This window comes from Colobus angolensis, unplaced genomic scaffold (assembly GCF_000951035.1).
Source record: "Colobus angolensis palliatus isolate OR3802 unplaced genomic scaffold, Cang.pa_1.0 Scaffold8, whole genome shotgun sequence".
In the NCBI taxonomy this organism is placed as follows: Eukaryota; Metazoa; Chordata; class Mammalia; order Primates; family Cercopithecidae; genus Colobus; species Colobus angolensis.
This window is the reverse complement of record NW_012121820.1, coordinates 12,357,227-12,373,358: the sequence shown is the minus strand read 5'-3', so window position 1 is coordinate 12,373,358 and position 16,132 is coordinate 12,357,227. Positions and strand designations below refer to the sequence as shown.

The window sequence follows — 16,132 nt, the reverse complement described above, 5'->3', positions numbered from 1 at the left end:
CCGAGAAGGGAATTCCTACTCCAGGAAAGATGTAGCTGGCAGAGTACTTAAGAGAAGGCATTCAGGAAAGCTTGAGTTTATGGAACAACCTGGGAAAGGCAGAAGTCCCCATGAGGATCTTCAGAAGCTCCCTATTCGGGCAGAAAGTGCTTTTAGGAGGTTAAAAGCACATTTATGTATAATTTGCCCAAGCTCAACACATTTTCAACTTGAAATGTTGTTACCGCCCCCTAGAGGTTATGACTTTTGTAGTCCAAATTTGTACTAATCTGTAAACTATAATTAACTCGGATTCGTTACACTAGAAGTATTCTGCAGAAGTCTTTGAAGTCCCTTCCAGTCTCATGATGCTATAATAGGAAAAGGGTAGTGCTTAGAGTCAGCTGTTTTTCATTGCCAGTGAGGCCGGACTAGGAAGAAATGTCTTAAACGGTAGCCATAAAAACCTAATTTAGGAAATGAAAACTTCCAATAATGAATTTTGTTCACTAACAAAGGTTAAAATTTCTTTCCCCTTGCAACTCTACACACAGGAGAAACAAAACACAAACCCAAGCTTTGGCAATGGTTTAACAAACAATTCTGGAGGTAAGGGTTGAAAACAAATGACCACTGGGAGTCACAGAGTGCTCAAAAATGCCACAGCACCATTTCTTGCTGCTAATCAACTTCCTGTGCTGGCTTCTAGTCCTCTTGAAAGATGTCTCCCAGCGAACCCCTTCCCAGCTGGGGCTTTCTCTCAAGTGTATAAGGCATGGCTCAACCAGGATGCTCCTCCTGGCCCCACACTCACGTGGCCTTCTTCCTTACCCTCAGTCCTGGCTCCTTGGGGACGGCAGTAACCCTCTCTTCCCCACTCAGAGAGCTGACATCTAATTTTCCAGGTTCTTTACAGCGTGGCCTCCTCTGCTTTGGTTTGTCTGAAAAATTCTAGGATGAAAACGGAGACCAACATTACAAAACACGCTATCCCAGATTCTTCTGATGAGGCTGATGCTTTTCAACTGGTTTTGCTATTGTTCTCTTCAATGGCTGTCTGCACAGGAGCTGGCCAGGTTAAACTAAAGGAAATAGCTACCTGGCCTCACCTAGGCTTTCTCTCCTGAAGCACCAGAGTTCCTACAGTAAGCTGGAAAACAGGCTGTGTGGGCCCCCGGCGCTCCAGACTAGAACACATGAGCCAATTCACCAGGCTGCCAGGGCCCTGTTAATCCCTGGCCTTTTCCTCTTGATCGTTTCCTTGGATTCTCTCGTCACTGCTACTTGCCTGGCTGGTTTCGCCTGTCTCTGGAGGGTGAGCATCTGTGAATGTGTTCTCTTCTTGTGTGCTCTCTACATAGGTATCTTAATAGTTAGGTGCATCCAGGACAAAGACGCTGGTGGGGTAGGTGAGCAAGTGAGAAGAGAAAAACCAAAAAAGACATTGTGCTCAAGAGTCCTCTCCCAAAAATGTCTAGTCTGAGGGACTTAGGACAAAGGCAGTAAGGCGATTTGAAGGGAATGTCCCAAAGCAGAGTAACCATAAAACTAAGGACAGTCCCCCCCCGCCACCACAAATGGTAACGTATTAACTTGAAAAGAATACAAAGGAACATTTTCATAGGTGGCCAAGTTTATGCAACCTGAAGATTTCTCTATGAGCTTATGATACTGTGTGGCAATGTTTGTGGGGACAGGGGACAAGTTCTGTCCTCTTAGGATTTTGCATGTCTACTTTTTGGCATAGTATTTTGAGATGGGCTATCATTTCTATTACTGGAGAATTTAATCAAAATTTAAACTTAAAAACAAAAGTCCTTTAACATGATGTTGTCAGCTGACAGATTTCTCCCAAATAGCTCCCAACTTTCTGGTTTCCCTCAGCATGCTTTCATCAAAAATAGCAACAAGTCAGCAGGAAGTAAACAGTGATCTCAGGCAGCACCAACAAACACTTACTGTCCCAAAGCCAGGAACTTCTAAGGAGTAGTCAGCCTGCTGCCTCAGCCAGTCAAGCAGACTCTTGCTGGGAATGGCTTTCTCGGCTTGGCTGCTGGCTGCCGTGGCTGGCTCGGGAGCTGAGGTGGCAGGCCCTGGCCCCTCAGGGTGTGTGGTGCTCAAGGTGGCCTGCCCTGGGTCTTCATGGACTTCCTGGATGAAGGAAAAACGAGTATGTATAATCACGACAGAATGAAAATTAGTTTCTAAAAAAAGAAAACACGTAAGGGGTTATTTGAATCACGCCATCTATTTCCACCCTGATATTACTCAGCTGGGGTGCCTGAATTAGAACCCTACACATACCACTGACCCACACACACATAAGCTCTTGCAAGTGATTTGGTGTTCCGTTCACCTGAGCGCTCCTCTCCCGCTCTTGTCCACTTGGTACACTTTAACTCCATCCTGACTGCTGGATTCAGTTTTCCTCCTCTGTCACCACTGCCCACTGTCCCAGGCAGCACTCACTGCTCCAGCTCCAGTCCCCACAGCACTCTGTCCCTAGCTCTCTCACGTAAAGAAGACGCCATACCACAACTGACTCACCCTCTATAGTTTGAATGCCTGTCTTACCTCTGTTTTACTAAAGCCTATAATGGGGTCTGTAACAATGTCAATGCTAAATAAGTGTTTGCATTAATAAATTAAAAAAATACTCTGAGGACAAGAGGGAAAATTTTTATTGGTCAATCCACTGGAATTCTATGATCATTATAGAGAAACTACGGTGTTGCACATCTAAAAAAGGTAACGAACTTCTTTTAAAAGCTTGCAGGATTGAGCAGGGAAAGGATGTGTCACTTCAGCTTCCCAAATTACTTTGGAAGTCTAAGAGGAAGACATAACCCAAGCAATATGGCTTAGCAGTAAAGTTCTCAGCCCTTAGAGAACAAGGTCCTTGGTTTGGTTTTCTGCTTTGTCATTTACTAGCTGGATAATCTGGGGGAAATTATTTAATGCTTTAAAGCCTTATTTTCCTCATCTATAAAATGGGAATAACAAGCCCATCTTCAGAGTGGTTGTGAGGAACAAAGAAGATAATCATGTAAAGCCTTGAACATGGCAAGTAGTAGGCACTCAATAAGTACTAGCTATTACTATTCCTTTTAAAATAAGAAAACATAAAATGGATTCTCAAAATCCAGTAAATGGGAAAACCCAAAATACAACATTAAGCATCAAACAAAGCATAAAAGGGATCTCTCTTGGCCAGGTATATGGTTCCTGACCTTTTCTGTTGTTTGCAAATGATTTCCTTTGAGTTTGGAACAAACTGTCTTAGCATGATCTCCATGAATCTTCAACCCTCCGTGGTAGATGCTGTTGCCCCACTTTATAGAGGAGCAAAGTGAGGCTCAGTTGTAGCCGAATGTCACCCAGTACGTCAAGCAGAAGAGCCAGGATCACATTCAGGTAGCCCTGACTCCTGTTCTTTCTCCCATACCCCAGTCTCGGAGAGCCTCACTACCCCGGAGAAAAGCCGCTGCACACTCAACCCCGCCATCTTGCTCTGCCGTGCCGTCAACAGTGGCTCTTCTGAAACCCTGGAGGAGCGGGGTTGTTCCTATTTGAAATGGCAAGACCTCCTGGCTCATTTCTCCAGGCTGTAAGCAGATTAAGCGCCATTAATGAGTTAGTAACTATCTAGTTCTACAGAGGATGAGGATGGAGGGCATCTTATAATGAGAGAAAATAAAGCAGGACAACTGAAATAGAGATAAAAGATCCACAAATTATTTTGTGTCTGAGGAAGAAGGATTTGTTTCTCAGTGTAGAAACGTGAATGTTTTTAATCTAATGACCTCAATACCCACCAAGATTCCCGCCTGAAGTGTTTGCTCTTTCAAAAAGATGAGGTCCATCCCTCCTTCAACATGTTTCCGCCTCCCCCTCCGCCTCCTCGTGGCCGCATCATCTCTTCTGAGGTTTCCATTGACAATCTGTCCGGTCACAGGATGGATCAGGCCAGCTTGCAGAATCCCAGACAAGTCCATGCCAAGGGCTCCCTGAAGTGAACTGATAGCCCCAATCTTAGGGGTGCTGGTGCTCACTGGGAAAGGGGATGTGGCTCCTGGGGACCCCTCTGATGAGCAGGAGAGGTCCATGGCTGACTCCCCATGCCAGCCATTGAGGATGATAGGGGTGTGCCCGTGGGTGGCAGAGAACTGCTCCAGGCCCCGAGCCTTTGCATCCCTCTCCACCTCAAACTCATAGGGACGCCTGTGCTTTTGTTCATCCTTTGCGAATACTGGAGCTAAGAAGCTCTCCTGTGAACACACAAACAACAAGAGAGGTCTGAATGCCACACAAGTGGCTGAATGCCAGCTCTTTCTCCAGGCCTGATTTCCCTAGGCCTCATATTATTTCCAATCATCTTTTTAGGAGTTCTTCTAACTCGGGCCTCCTCAAATCTGAACAGCTTGTTAAAATGCAGATTCTACTTTAGTGGGTCTGAGGTAGAGCCTGAGAGTCTGCTTTTTTAACAGGTTTCCAGGTGCTGCTAAGGTTGCTAGTCCATGAACTACATTTGGTGTTGCAAGATGATAATTCAGGAATGCTCAACTTCAGCTGTGCATCAGAATCATCTGGGAAGTTTAAAACAACCCAGTACCCAGGACACACTCTGGACTGATTAAATCAGAATCATTAGCTTTTCAAGGTCCCCAGCTGATTGCAATGTGCAGTTGAGCATGAGAACCAGCATGTTAATAATGTATCTCAAAACTCATCACCCCACCAAAATGCTCACTCCTGCCTTGATTTCCCTAATTTCTATCAACTTCCATTGTTAGCTCAGTACTCTAAGGGTCAACCACACTGTTCCGTTCATGCTTCCCTTTCCTTATGTATTTGTTAGTCATGGAGTCATCTTTGTCACTTCCCCCCATCTTTGTATCCACTCTGAACCAACTGGGGTCTAGAACCTCTCTTTACCAGTTTCCTGCTTGGCCCTCCTAGTCAAGCTATATACCACTCTAGGTGAGCTGCAAACCCCTGCTTTCATCATGCCTTCTCCTGCTCCAATACTTTTACTAGCTCTCCACTACATACAGGATAAATTCCCCAATCAACACTAATGGCTTGGCAAAACAAACCCCTATCCACTAAGTAAACACTTGCTGAATGAATGAACTCAACTGAGACGCAGAACATGCCCACCAGTCTCTGTTTTGTGGTCACTCCATTCTTGCCAGCTCACCTTCTGAATCTGGGCCGCCAATGCTGCGCCGTTGCTGAAGCTGTGTTCTGCTGCTTCCGGCTCCGAGAGGCTGGTTCGAGAACCAGCACTGCTGGTTAACACCGGGGTGGGCAGTGTGCCTGAGGGCTCATACTGCTGGCTGGAGGGCCACTTCCCCTTTAACACCACGTGGCAGATATTATCTAGGCGGTTAATTATCACGCGGTCCTAGAAAAAAGGATAAAGCTCTGATGAATAAGGATCGAGTTACCTAAACTCACAAAATCCTTTGAGATCAAGGGTCAAGCTTTTCACCAGAAGGAGTCGATAAGAAAAGAGCACACTCAAACATACTCACTCTATAAGCCTTAAAATAAAAATCATAGTTTAGACAATACAAATGAAAGCCATGGCACTATAAATATGAGGACAATCTGACACCTTCATCTTACAGTCGAATTAGTTAAGTGCATGTATCTTTAATGTTCAAATGCTACATAACTAATACCTTTTAAAGGTATTAAACATTTCTGAGTTTGTTGTTCAGAACTATTTCTAAAAGGTTTAAAAACAATTCAAAGCTGAGAATGGTTTTGGGGCGGGGTGGGAAATGCAAGCTCTGGGGTACCTTTGGCCACTCAGAGAAGGAATAGAGAGTTTTCTCCTGTAGCAGCTGAGCAATAGTGGGAGCTCGAGCCTCCTGTAGCTCATCCCCAATGTCTCCTGCGATGCCCGATGTTGAGCTCTTGCTCTCCTCTTCAGAGTACTTCCCTGGATAATCTGGGAAGAGGTTAAAAAATTACTCAGGCACTTAATTGTAGTAGTGAGATAATAGTGACCTGAGAGATTAGGATATTCTGATCTTTTCCTTTTTCTTTTTAAATTAGCTTATTCTGTGCTAATTTATTTTAAATGGAATATTAATTATATTATCTTCTATTTCTAGGAGAACCATATCAGTTAAGCCAGAAAAGCAAATCCTGCTCTGGGGCTCCCAAGGCAAGTCCTCTAGTGAGCATTTGCATCCACATCCCAACACAGGAAGACAAGAGAAAGGAAATTTTTCTTGTGTATCCAAGAGTGAAAGGGGATGACTAATCACAAAGAGGCTTCTCACTGAGTGTAGTGGTCAAGGGAAAGCTGAATATTCTAATACTCTGAGATCTTTGAAGGGACAGTCTATGAAATGGAACAGCAAGAGGGTGATTAATATGAGAAAGGATGAAAGTCATGAAGCTTACAACAAATGTCAGATAGACCTGATTCATGTAAAAGATGCCAAGAAACTCAGAACATTTCAATTACTTCACTTACGGAAAGAAATGGACATGCAACTTATTCTTTCAAGCTTCAGTAATGGTGAAAGTTTATCATCAACATGAATAGATCTTCAAAGATCCACTTACAGGAAATGAACAGACAATGGCAAAACACCTAAGGCAGGAAAAGTTGTTGACCTCTTTCTTGGTTCAATGACAAGGAGCATCCATGCTTTGAAATGTGGATATTTCATTTTTGAATGTGCAACAAGTCTCCTAGGGAACTGCAGCGACCTGACCATGAAAAACAGGGCCTTGCTAGGCCTGGTAGACTCAGGATAGTCAGACAGATACGGCCCAGGCCCTCAAGGTTCTTACGGCCCTATGAGGGAAGACAGCCAGGAAAGCAGTGACAATAAAAGAGCAACTAAAATTACAAGCTGTGATAAGTGCTATAAAGGGAAAGAAACCAAGTGCCACGATAGGGAACAACAGGGAAGAACCTACTCCAGTAGGTTGTTAGAGAGTCTCTCAGAGGAGGGAAGTCCCATGAAGATGAGGCGGCAATGGGGAAGGGTATTGTGGACATGCTAGGAACTAAGTGAGGGCCAGGTGAAAAGTACAAAGATGAGGCTAGAGGGGTGGAAATCATCTAGAACATGCTGAGTCCTGTAGGCCAGGATAGAGAATTTGGATTTTGTTCTAGATTCAATGCGGGACCACCACTGAAAGGTTTTAAGCAGAGGAGTTGAATTTAAGTTTTTTTTTAAAAAGTGAAATCATGTGAGAGAGAAAACCTGGAAAAAGCCAGGAGACCTGGGCCCTGACAGGTGTACCAGTTAATTACTGCTCCTTCAGGACTGTAGATTTCTAGTCTCGAAAGCGGGCTAACTCTCTCTGCCTTACCCGTCCCATACCTCGTATGTGTGGAGGATCCCTTCCAAGGTCTGCAGAAGCACTTTAAAAACCATCAGTGAAAGGGATTCCCACCCACACGTGCACATGATGCTCACCAAAGCTTATTAAGGTCACTGCTTTCTCTACTCTGACTTAGCAAGGCTGACGCTGCCATCAAAGGATACTAGTTCAGGAACATAATTTCTCCTCTAAACCGTACCTTGTACTCACTTGACTGCCTGGGTTTCCAAGGACCGATAATTTGATTTTTACCCACAACAGGGTTCAAAAAGCAATGTGGGTTTTATAATTCAACACATGGCAGCAAAGCTTCGTGGCCTGCCGTGAGGAGGATCAGACACAGTTGCAGACTGGTTCCTTCTGGCTTGGCTGAGGTTACAATTCTATCAAGCTACTTTCAATTTGGCATCTCAGTTTTTATCTCGGCTAGTGTGTAAATTTTAATTTGGGTTCAGAACTCTTCCCAAGAGTTCTGAATAAAACCAAGGAGTTTAAAAAGAAAAAGCTAGATAACTTGAGGCTGGGTGCAGTGGTTCACGTCTATAATCCCAGCACTTTGGGAGGCTGAGGCAAGTGGATTGCTTGAAGCCAGAAGTTCAAAACCAGCCTGGCCAACATGGTGAAACCCTATCTGTATTAAAAATACAAAAATTAGTCGGACGTGACGGCACACACCTGTAATCCCAGCTTCGGATGTTGAACCCAGGAGGCAGAGGTTGTAGTGAGCTGAGATTGTGCCACTGCACTCCAGCCTAGGTGACAGAGCAAGACTCTGTCTCAAAAAAAAAAAAAAAAAAAAAGCTAGATAACTTGAGGGACTTAGCTTAGCTCCTTTCTTTCCCTCTTTAACATAAAATCAGTGCCCCAGAAAGGGATGATGTGTCTGTCTACATCCCTCAGCATCACAGTGGACCAGGCATGAAGGGAGTTGTTTTTGGTTTTTTGTTCACCCTAATAGGCCTTCTTGGATCTGAAAAAAATTAAAACTACAGCTAACAATCATTTGTTGCTGTTGTTCCTCACGATCCCTAATCACTGTATGTCTATTCTTGCAAAGCCCATAGAATCTCAGGGTCACCTAGATTCTTAACATTTTGAAATTCCTTCTAGCTTGAACCCTTATCTAAGGTCTCCCTATTTAAAAGGATCAAATCTATTTTCTTTATTGCTGTAAACCTTTTCTTTTGAGTTACTGAAAGGAATCTAAACCAAATGCACTGACCTTAAGTCACACAGTTTTGACAACGACATGAATAAATGGCTTTTTTGCCCACCTTAATAAAGATCAAATTTATTTTTTTGTTCAGTTCCTGAAAAATTAACTGCCCCCATATTAAACTGCAAGTTCCTAACATCCCAAGGCTGTTCCACTTTAGCCAGTTTGAAGCACCTTATCTAGGGGAAGAACAAACTATTTCCCCTTAACACCATACATAGCATCTATTGAATGAAAACACACAAGCCCCTGCCCAAATTATATGGGTGAGGCAGCCAAAGTGCTATGATTGTCTATGATCTTCAGTTTTCTACAACATGACCACAGTTACTAAGCTATTTGAATTTTCAGTCCAAGGCCTATGACCTTTGGTGAGGGCAGCCAGGTCTGTTTCAGAAGCTGTAAAAATATGAAGCACTCTCTCCCCCAAAACCCAACCCCCCGTCATGTATTAACTAGTTTATCCAAAATACGACAAGATCCTACATACTGTACCTTGACTATGGCAGTTTCCATCTCTATCATACTCATCTTTATTCTCAAAATCCATGTCTTCTGATTTGAGTTCACTTCCTTCGAGAGGATATGTGGGGAAAACTTTTTGCCCCTCTGCACTTTCTTTCCAAGGTTCTTTTAAAAGCTCATGCTTCACTTTAAACGGCTCTGATGGAACAGCAGTGGGTTCACCCTCCATGGCGATAGTATTGGTTTTGCTTTTGAACAGATCTGGGATATAAGCCTTGGGTTTCTCGATTTCAAATTCATCATTCTCAAGGCCATGCATCCACCTCTCCATGTGTTTGCAGTGGCATTGACAGGCTGCTGGAGGCAAGAAAGCCCTCTGTAGTCCAGGAGTCTGGTTTGCCACCTCTAAGCTTCCTTTCTTGGTTTCATCTGCATGGAAGCCTTGGTTCTTTTCCCTTGAGATGTCAATAGTGGGCTCTGTGAGATGCAATACCTCTGGCCTTTCCCCCATGCCTACTGCCATGGCTAAGTTTTCCTCGTTTTCTTCCTCTTCCTCCTCATCACTGTGGTTCTGACTCAAAATCAATTTACTTTCTAAGCTTTTGTTTTCCAATAAATCAATTAATTGCTGATCTGATGACAGATTTCTTTTGGAGTCACAGACACTAAGACTGCACATATCTACAAACCCACTTTCATTTCCTGGATTCAAGGAAGGGGAAGCTAAACACTTGGCTTCCAGCTGGCTGATGCTTTCGGGTCTCTGTCCTGCCTCACTGAAGCAGAGCTCCTCTTCCTTTGAAATAGACATCAACAAATGTTTTCCATTTTTGATGTTTGCTTGAGCTACTCCTCCTGCTTCTAAGCTACCCATAAAAGTGGGGCGGGAAGCTATTTCTGCCTCATGGCCACCAGGCTGGCAGTTCCCATCTTTGCTTATTGAGATGGTAATAACATCTTTTCTACATTCTGTATTGGTACTTGGGCTCTCCCGAAAAGAGCCTGGTTCTTGGCTGAGCACCTTCTTACCATACATCATGCTCTCTAAGGACTCAGGCAGCAGGCTTTCATCATGGTTGATGGAAATGACATCCTGAACTTTAGAAATAAAGTTTTCACAAGTCACATCAGGCAGGCTGAGATGATCATCTCTGCTTTCTACTTTCACTAGATTCTCAGGTTCATTTTCAAGGGACTCTGAAGTCCTACTCATTTGAGTATATGTAAGAGATTCATATAATTTGGAGTTGGTCTGGTAAAGACAACAGAGATTTCCTGGTGCCTGGGTGTCAGATCTTTTATGCTGGGCATAGTTTCTATAGGCATCCAGGAAGGACAGCTGGGGGTCGTTCATGATGTAACAGTCAGTGCGGTTCAGCCCATGTTTGGCAGTGCCGATGAGCAGGTCTCGATCATGCTTCCCACACTCCCACCAGACTGGGAGGTAGAGGCTGGGCCTGCACAGCTGGAGGCGTTCATGCAGCTGAGGGCACTTAAGCACTTGCTCTCGAACTTTGCGTAACAGTTCAATGCGGTACAGAGTTCTTGCAGCACGTTCCTCAGTGATGGGTTCAACGTAGATGGTGGTATCTGGGGGACCTGGAGAGAAAGGAAAATAAAGCCTATCACTTAAGGTGGCCTCAGACACTTCCGCCCACCTGAGCCCCTGCATCTTTGGCCTTGGAGTTTAGCTCTCTGGCTCCTCAGCATGGCAGATTTAGGTGTGTGGGCCCTTGCTAAAACAGGAAACCAAAAAAGAATGGAAGGACAGACCCAAGGGGTATGACAGAAGAGCATAAAAACTCCAGTTCTGAAAATACTATTAGTTTTCTTTAAATAAGTATGTCCTAGGCCAGGCATAGTATAGTAGTAGTTCACACCTATAATCCCAGCACTTTGAGAGGCAGAGGCTAAGAGGATAGCTTGAGGCCAGGAGTTCAAGACCAGCCCGGGCAACAAAGTGAGACCCCCTGCCAAGTATACAAAAAATAAAAAAAATCATCTGGGCATGGTACCATGTGCCCATAGTCTGGCTGTTTGGAAGGCTGAGAAGCAAGAGGATCTGGGAGCTCAGGAGTTTGAGGCTATAGTGAGCTGTGATCATGCCACTGTACTCTACACTAGGTACTTTATACATGTTACTTAGTTCTCATGAAAATCCCACCATACCATCATCATGCCTGTCCTGTTTCAAGGATAAGGAAATTGGCTCAGATAAACTACCTTGCTCCAGGTGACAGAACCAGGATTTAAATCCAGGTTTTGTCAGTGTGACTCCAAGGTCCATATCTTTCCAATATATTCAGCTCCCTGGCTTGGATGACACCACTTTAGCCCTGCCACATAGGAGGCAAAGGCTGGGATGTCTTGTGTGTGCTGCCATCAGCCCTGAACCCACACTGAGTAGGTTCAATGTTTGCTTTAGCTTTCCTAAAATATTGTCCCATGGCCCAGAGGAACTCCATCTACAAATACAAGGCTAAAGGGAGGCATTGCAAGTGTCAACCAGGAAGACATTTTTCAAAAGGGTTCTCTATTGGATCAGGGGATATTTAAATGATAGCCACTTACTTTCTATAGTTACAAGTTGACATGTGAGGAAATACTTCAAGTTATTAAGATTTAATCTAAGGAAGGTGCAAAGTTCAGAGTAGGATAAATCTGAACATGACTTAAAAAAAAACCCTTATACTTTGGAGAAAGCGGTTAATAGTATCTCAATATTTGTGATGTTTTAAGCTGAATTTCAACTTTCACTGAAGTTACATCATTTTGGGAGAGAGATTTTATTTTATGAGGTGGACCCAATTAGAAGTTTATGAATTTCTTTTTTTTTTTTTTTTTTTTTTTTTTGAGACGGAGTCTCGCTCTGTCGCCCAGGCTGGAGCGCAGTGGCCGGACCTCAGCTCACTGCAAGCTCCGCCTCCCGGGTTTACGCCATTCTCCTGCCTCAGCCTCCCGAGTAGCTGGGACTACAGGCGCCCGCCACCTCGCCCGGCTATTTTTTTGTATTTTTTTAGTGGAGACGGGGTTTCACCATGTTAGCCAGGATGGTCTCGATCTCCTGACCTTGTGATCCGCCCGTCTCGGCCTCCCAAAGTGCTGGGATTACAGGCTTGAGCCACCGCGCCCGGCCGAGAAGTTTATGAATTTCTAAAAGCCCACTCATCTTGACCTAAATTCCTCATGTGGACTCTAGTTTTAATAGGTATACCTAAAGTAATTCTGCAATTTGAAAATCAGAGTGTTTCTTCCTTGTATCATCTGACAATATACTGACAGTTTTCTCACCGCCATCTTTCCATGTGGGTAGACGACAGACATTCCGGCACATGGCCACAAAACTATAAAAATACTGTTCCAGGCTCTCATCCGACTTCTTGTCCAAACGGGAAATGATGCGGAACTGTGTCCAGTCAAAGGTTTTCTTTTCTTGATCGTAAACAACACCAAAGGAAGACACTGTTCTATAGAAGTCTGCTTGTTCTCTCCTAGTCCACCTTGAGATTTAATCAGAAAGGAAGAGTGAGCTCTTTCTTCTTTTTTAAAGCCAATAACTGCTTATTGAGAGCCTACTATGAAAGCCCATAAAGTCAAGAAAGGAGGCAGAGCTGGTTTGTCTCTTTTGTTATTTTTATTTAAGTTAAACTGGGCTGAGAGGCTTATAATGAAAATAGCCTATTATCCTACTCCCAAAAAGGTAATCACTTCTAAATCTTTCAGCTCTTTCTTCTGGTATTTACCTCCCTATTTCTAAACCAGGTATACACTTGCTACCTCTTGATTCATCAATTTTAGGAATCACCTAGTTAACTTCTGCCTGTAGAAGATGAATATTTTAAAAATACTATATATACTTAAATGTCTAGCCTTGTTTTTTTTTCCTCTTGTATGGCAATATAGAAGCAGAGAATCCTGGAGGGATCTTCCAGACCATTAAATTCAACCTCCTCATCTTACTGGTGTCCCGAAGGGAAGTGACTGCTTCAGTGACACAACCCTTGCCTCCCCACCTCATACTGCTTTTCTTTGTGGTTTTATGTAGGTAGGTTGTCCATGACAATTATTTTCTCTGGGACACCAAAGTCCTCTAGTCTTTACATCCTATATGAGTAAGTCAATGACTTAAGGGAGGTGGATAATTATATACCACCATAGCCTTTACGTGGGGCTCCTGGGCAGGGTGCTCTCCAATCCAGAGGGAGTCTAGCTAGGCATGGGGGTAACAGGGTGAGGGGTCAGAGAAACAGTGAGAAGCAGAGAAGAAGTGGCTCTGGTTCTTCTCTTTAGAGATGTGTAAGAAGGAAGAAATACATTCCCTGAAGTATCAAATTTCGTAAGTCAGGAGTACAGAGAAGAAACTGAATTTGTTATGCAGTCTTCTTTTAATTCATGGGATGTTTCATCAGAAGGATAGAGAGATATGACTCAAGGAATTGCAGCTTCGTTGATACCTTCTGGTATTTACGGTATCTATTGCCCTGGAAGGCTTGATAAGGATTTAGCTATAAGACAGCTTCAATGTTCCCTTTGTTACTAAAAGAATTTGGGGGTCTGAAAGAGTCTGACACGTTCCACTGTGGTGTTTCTAAACCACATCCCCAGACACTGGGGTTTAATTTAGGGAAGAGTGTCAAGTTAGAAAATCACAAAAATCTGGAAACTGTAAAGACAGGGTAGGGTGTTCCTAGACCTCATCAGAATCCCGTCACCATGACACCATCACAACTGAAGGCTGAAGGTAATGAATTCTGGAGGTAACCTAACTTCACAAGACAACAGAAATATACTCGCCCTCCAAGCTACCAGCTTTACCTTTTGAAAACGTTACCCAGTGGGTGGCTGAGCATGCCCCTCTGGCCACTGGCTTTTACCTCTTTTGGGCTTCCTTGTTGATGAGGTCCATTTCTGAGGTTCTCCTGAACATCTCTTCCTGAACCCAGTATCCTTGGCTACCTGGTCCCAGAATTTCAGGCCGGCACAGTTCCTTGCGGTTGCAGCGCTGGTAAACAGTGACCAGACGTCTGAGACGAGCTGTGAGGGCGGATGAAACTGGCCAGGGCGATTTGTCTGGGTCGGAGCCATCCTGGGCTTCAAACATCAGTGAGGATATTAGTATTTACAAACAGAACTAAAACAGGAATGACTGTCTTTTGGTTTTGTTTAAATAAAAACAAAGCTGACTCAATAACTTACTCAAAGTAGTTACTGTTTTAATAATTGGCCCAGGAGCTAGGCATGGCTGGAAGGGCTACAATTTTGCCTTAGGTACAGCTTATGTTGTGGTCAATTCTGTTATCTCTCAAACACAGAAGTACCTTTTGTGGTGGCAGAAGTGATCTGAGGACTTTGCTCTAAAGCACAGGAATGAGCAGACCCTTTGTTGCCTGGGCTTTCCAATTACCAAAGCTCCTGTCATGACTGAATTCAGAAAATTCAAAAACCAAACCAAACTAAACCAACCCCTCCAATCTTTCTTTAAAAAAAGAAAATCAATGTCATCACAATTCCTTTTTACCTCTCAGACCCTATTCTAACTTAAGATACTAACATTTACTTCACTTTCAAATTTTAATGCCAGGTAGAGGAAGCTAGAGCCATGTTAAACCTCCATGTGTGACTCCAGGGGAGTTTGATGAAGGTCAACTTATTTTGCTTTATAAAAGAGCCTCCTTAAAAAACTACATGTTAATTCTATATAAACTCCATGATAACAAACAAAATAGGACCTTACTTTCCTATGCCTTCAGAAGGACATAGTCTCACCTGCCCGGCTGTCATCCTTCTTTTCACCAAAAATGCCATCACCTCCATCACTGGAACTCTCCTAGGGATAAATAAACCCATCCCATCAGCAAAACTGCAGCTTAGAAGAAACCAGCTCAGAGAGTCTTGATATGGAAAAAGCAAGCACCATGCATAAGAGATGTCCCCTGCCCACAAACAACTCAGACCAAGGTAGGACCTGATAAAGCTTGCTTCTGTACAATCTTAAAAGAGCCAGAAAGCAGTTTATTTAAAATAACTTTTTCCTTTTTTTTCTTTTCCTGGAACCATGTGGAATGCTTCTGCCTGTAAGAAAATCAGCCTGAGCAATGATGACCTGGCACACTCTCTGGCAATTACATTTTACAAGTACTATTTTAGTTGTGAATTTAAATATTTGCCTTACCATCATCACTTGCAATTTAATACCGTCATTTCATTTCATAAAGGTTGTGCCTGCATTTCTGTTCTTTTGCTGTGAAAAAGTGTCATGTTCGTGTTCATTATGGTTAACTTACTTCACAGCAACAGACACTATTTTCATAAAACACTACTGCTCCAGACATGAAACCTGATGGCGCAAAACCCCAGGAATTTAAAATTAAAATCATGACTTGAGCTCTAAGTGAATCTGGAGTAATATCACAAGCACTGAGCTTGCCCAAGTCGGTGTATGTGTCAAACTGCTTTAATGGATTCCTTCACAAACCCTTCTTGGTCTCAGGAATGGAACCTTAAAAACTCCTTATATATATAATTCAGGTGGGAATTTGAGGGGTAAGAGAAGTGACTGTGCTATTTTTCAACTGGACTCTAATTTCAACACTAAAACTTATTATATTTTGACTAGCATCTTTTGACCTGAATGACAGTACAGAACAACCTCAGGATTCAAGACTTTCCTATTTTAGAGCACAGGGTCAAAGAGAAGGGTCAGCAAACTGCGGCCTGCAGACTTTCTGTGTGGCCCTCAAGCTAAGAATGGTTCTTACATTTTTAAAGAGTGAAAAAAGGGGAAGGATATGCAACAGAAGCCACATATGGCCTTCTAGCCCAAGGTATTTACTCTCTGGTCCTTTACTTGCCACATCCTGGAATACACAACACGGGAGACCAGTAACCTAGCGTGGTAGGAATGCAGACACCCACAACTGCCAACAGTGAAAATTCAAAATGCTCTCTTTGGGCCCCTGATACCACGCAAAGAACAGGAGCCCATTTTCTTTTCTTTTTTTTTGTTTTTGAGGCGGAGTCTCGCTCTGTTGCCTGGACTGGAGTGCAGGGGCCGGATCTCAGCTCGCTGCAAGCTCCGCCTTCCGGGTTCCCACCATTCCCCTGCCTCAGCCTCCC

At 43.5% G+C, this 16,132-nt stretch overlaps 1 protein-coding gene across 1 annotated transcript in view; it reads right to left on the bottom strand.

Annotated features, from left to right (window-relative positions):
• CHD6 (chromodomain helicase DNA binding protein 6) overlaps nucleotides 1–16,132 on the bottom strand; it is a 219,429-nt gene that overhangs the window by 8,878 nt on the left and 194,419 nt on the right. Inside the window, exons 28-36 of the mRNA XM_011929036.1 lie at nucleotides 14,783–14,843; nucleotides 13,891–14,107; nucleotides 12,308–12,516; nucleotides 9,047–10,615; nucleotides 5,787–5,938; nucleotides 5,180–5,386; nucleotides 3,795–4,247; nucleotides 1,939–2,130; nucleotides 811–930 (exon numbers count right to left, since the gene is read on the bottom strand). Of these exons, the coding sequence (XP_011784426.1) occupies nucleotides 811–930; nucleotides 1,939–2,130; nucleotides 3,795–4,247; nucleotides 5,180–5,386; nucleotides 5,787–5,938; nucleotides 9,047–10,615; nucleotides 12,308–12,516; nucleotides 13,891–14,107; nucleotides 14,783–14,843 (3,180 nt within the window). The remainder of the gene's footprint in view (nucleotides 1–810; nucleotides 931–1,938; nucleotides 2,131–3,794; nucleotides 4,248–5,179; nucleotides 5,387–5,786; nucleotides 5,939–9,046; nucleotides 10,616–12,307; nucleotides 12,517–13,890; nucleotides 14,108–14,782; nucleotides 14,844–16,132) is intronic.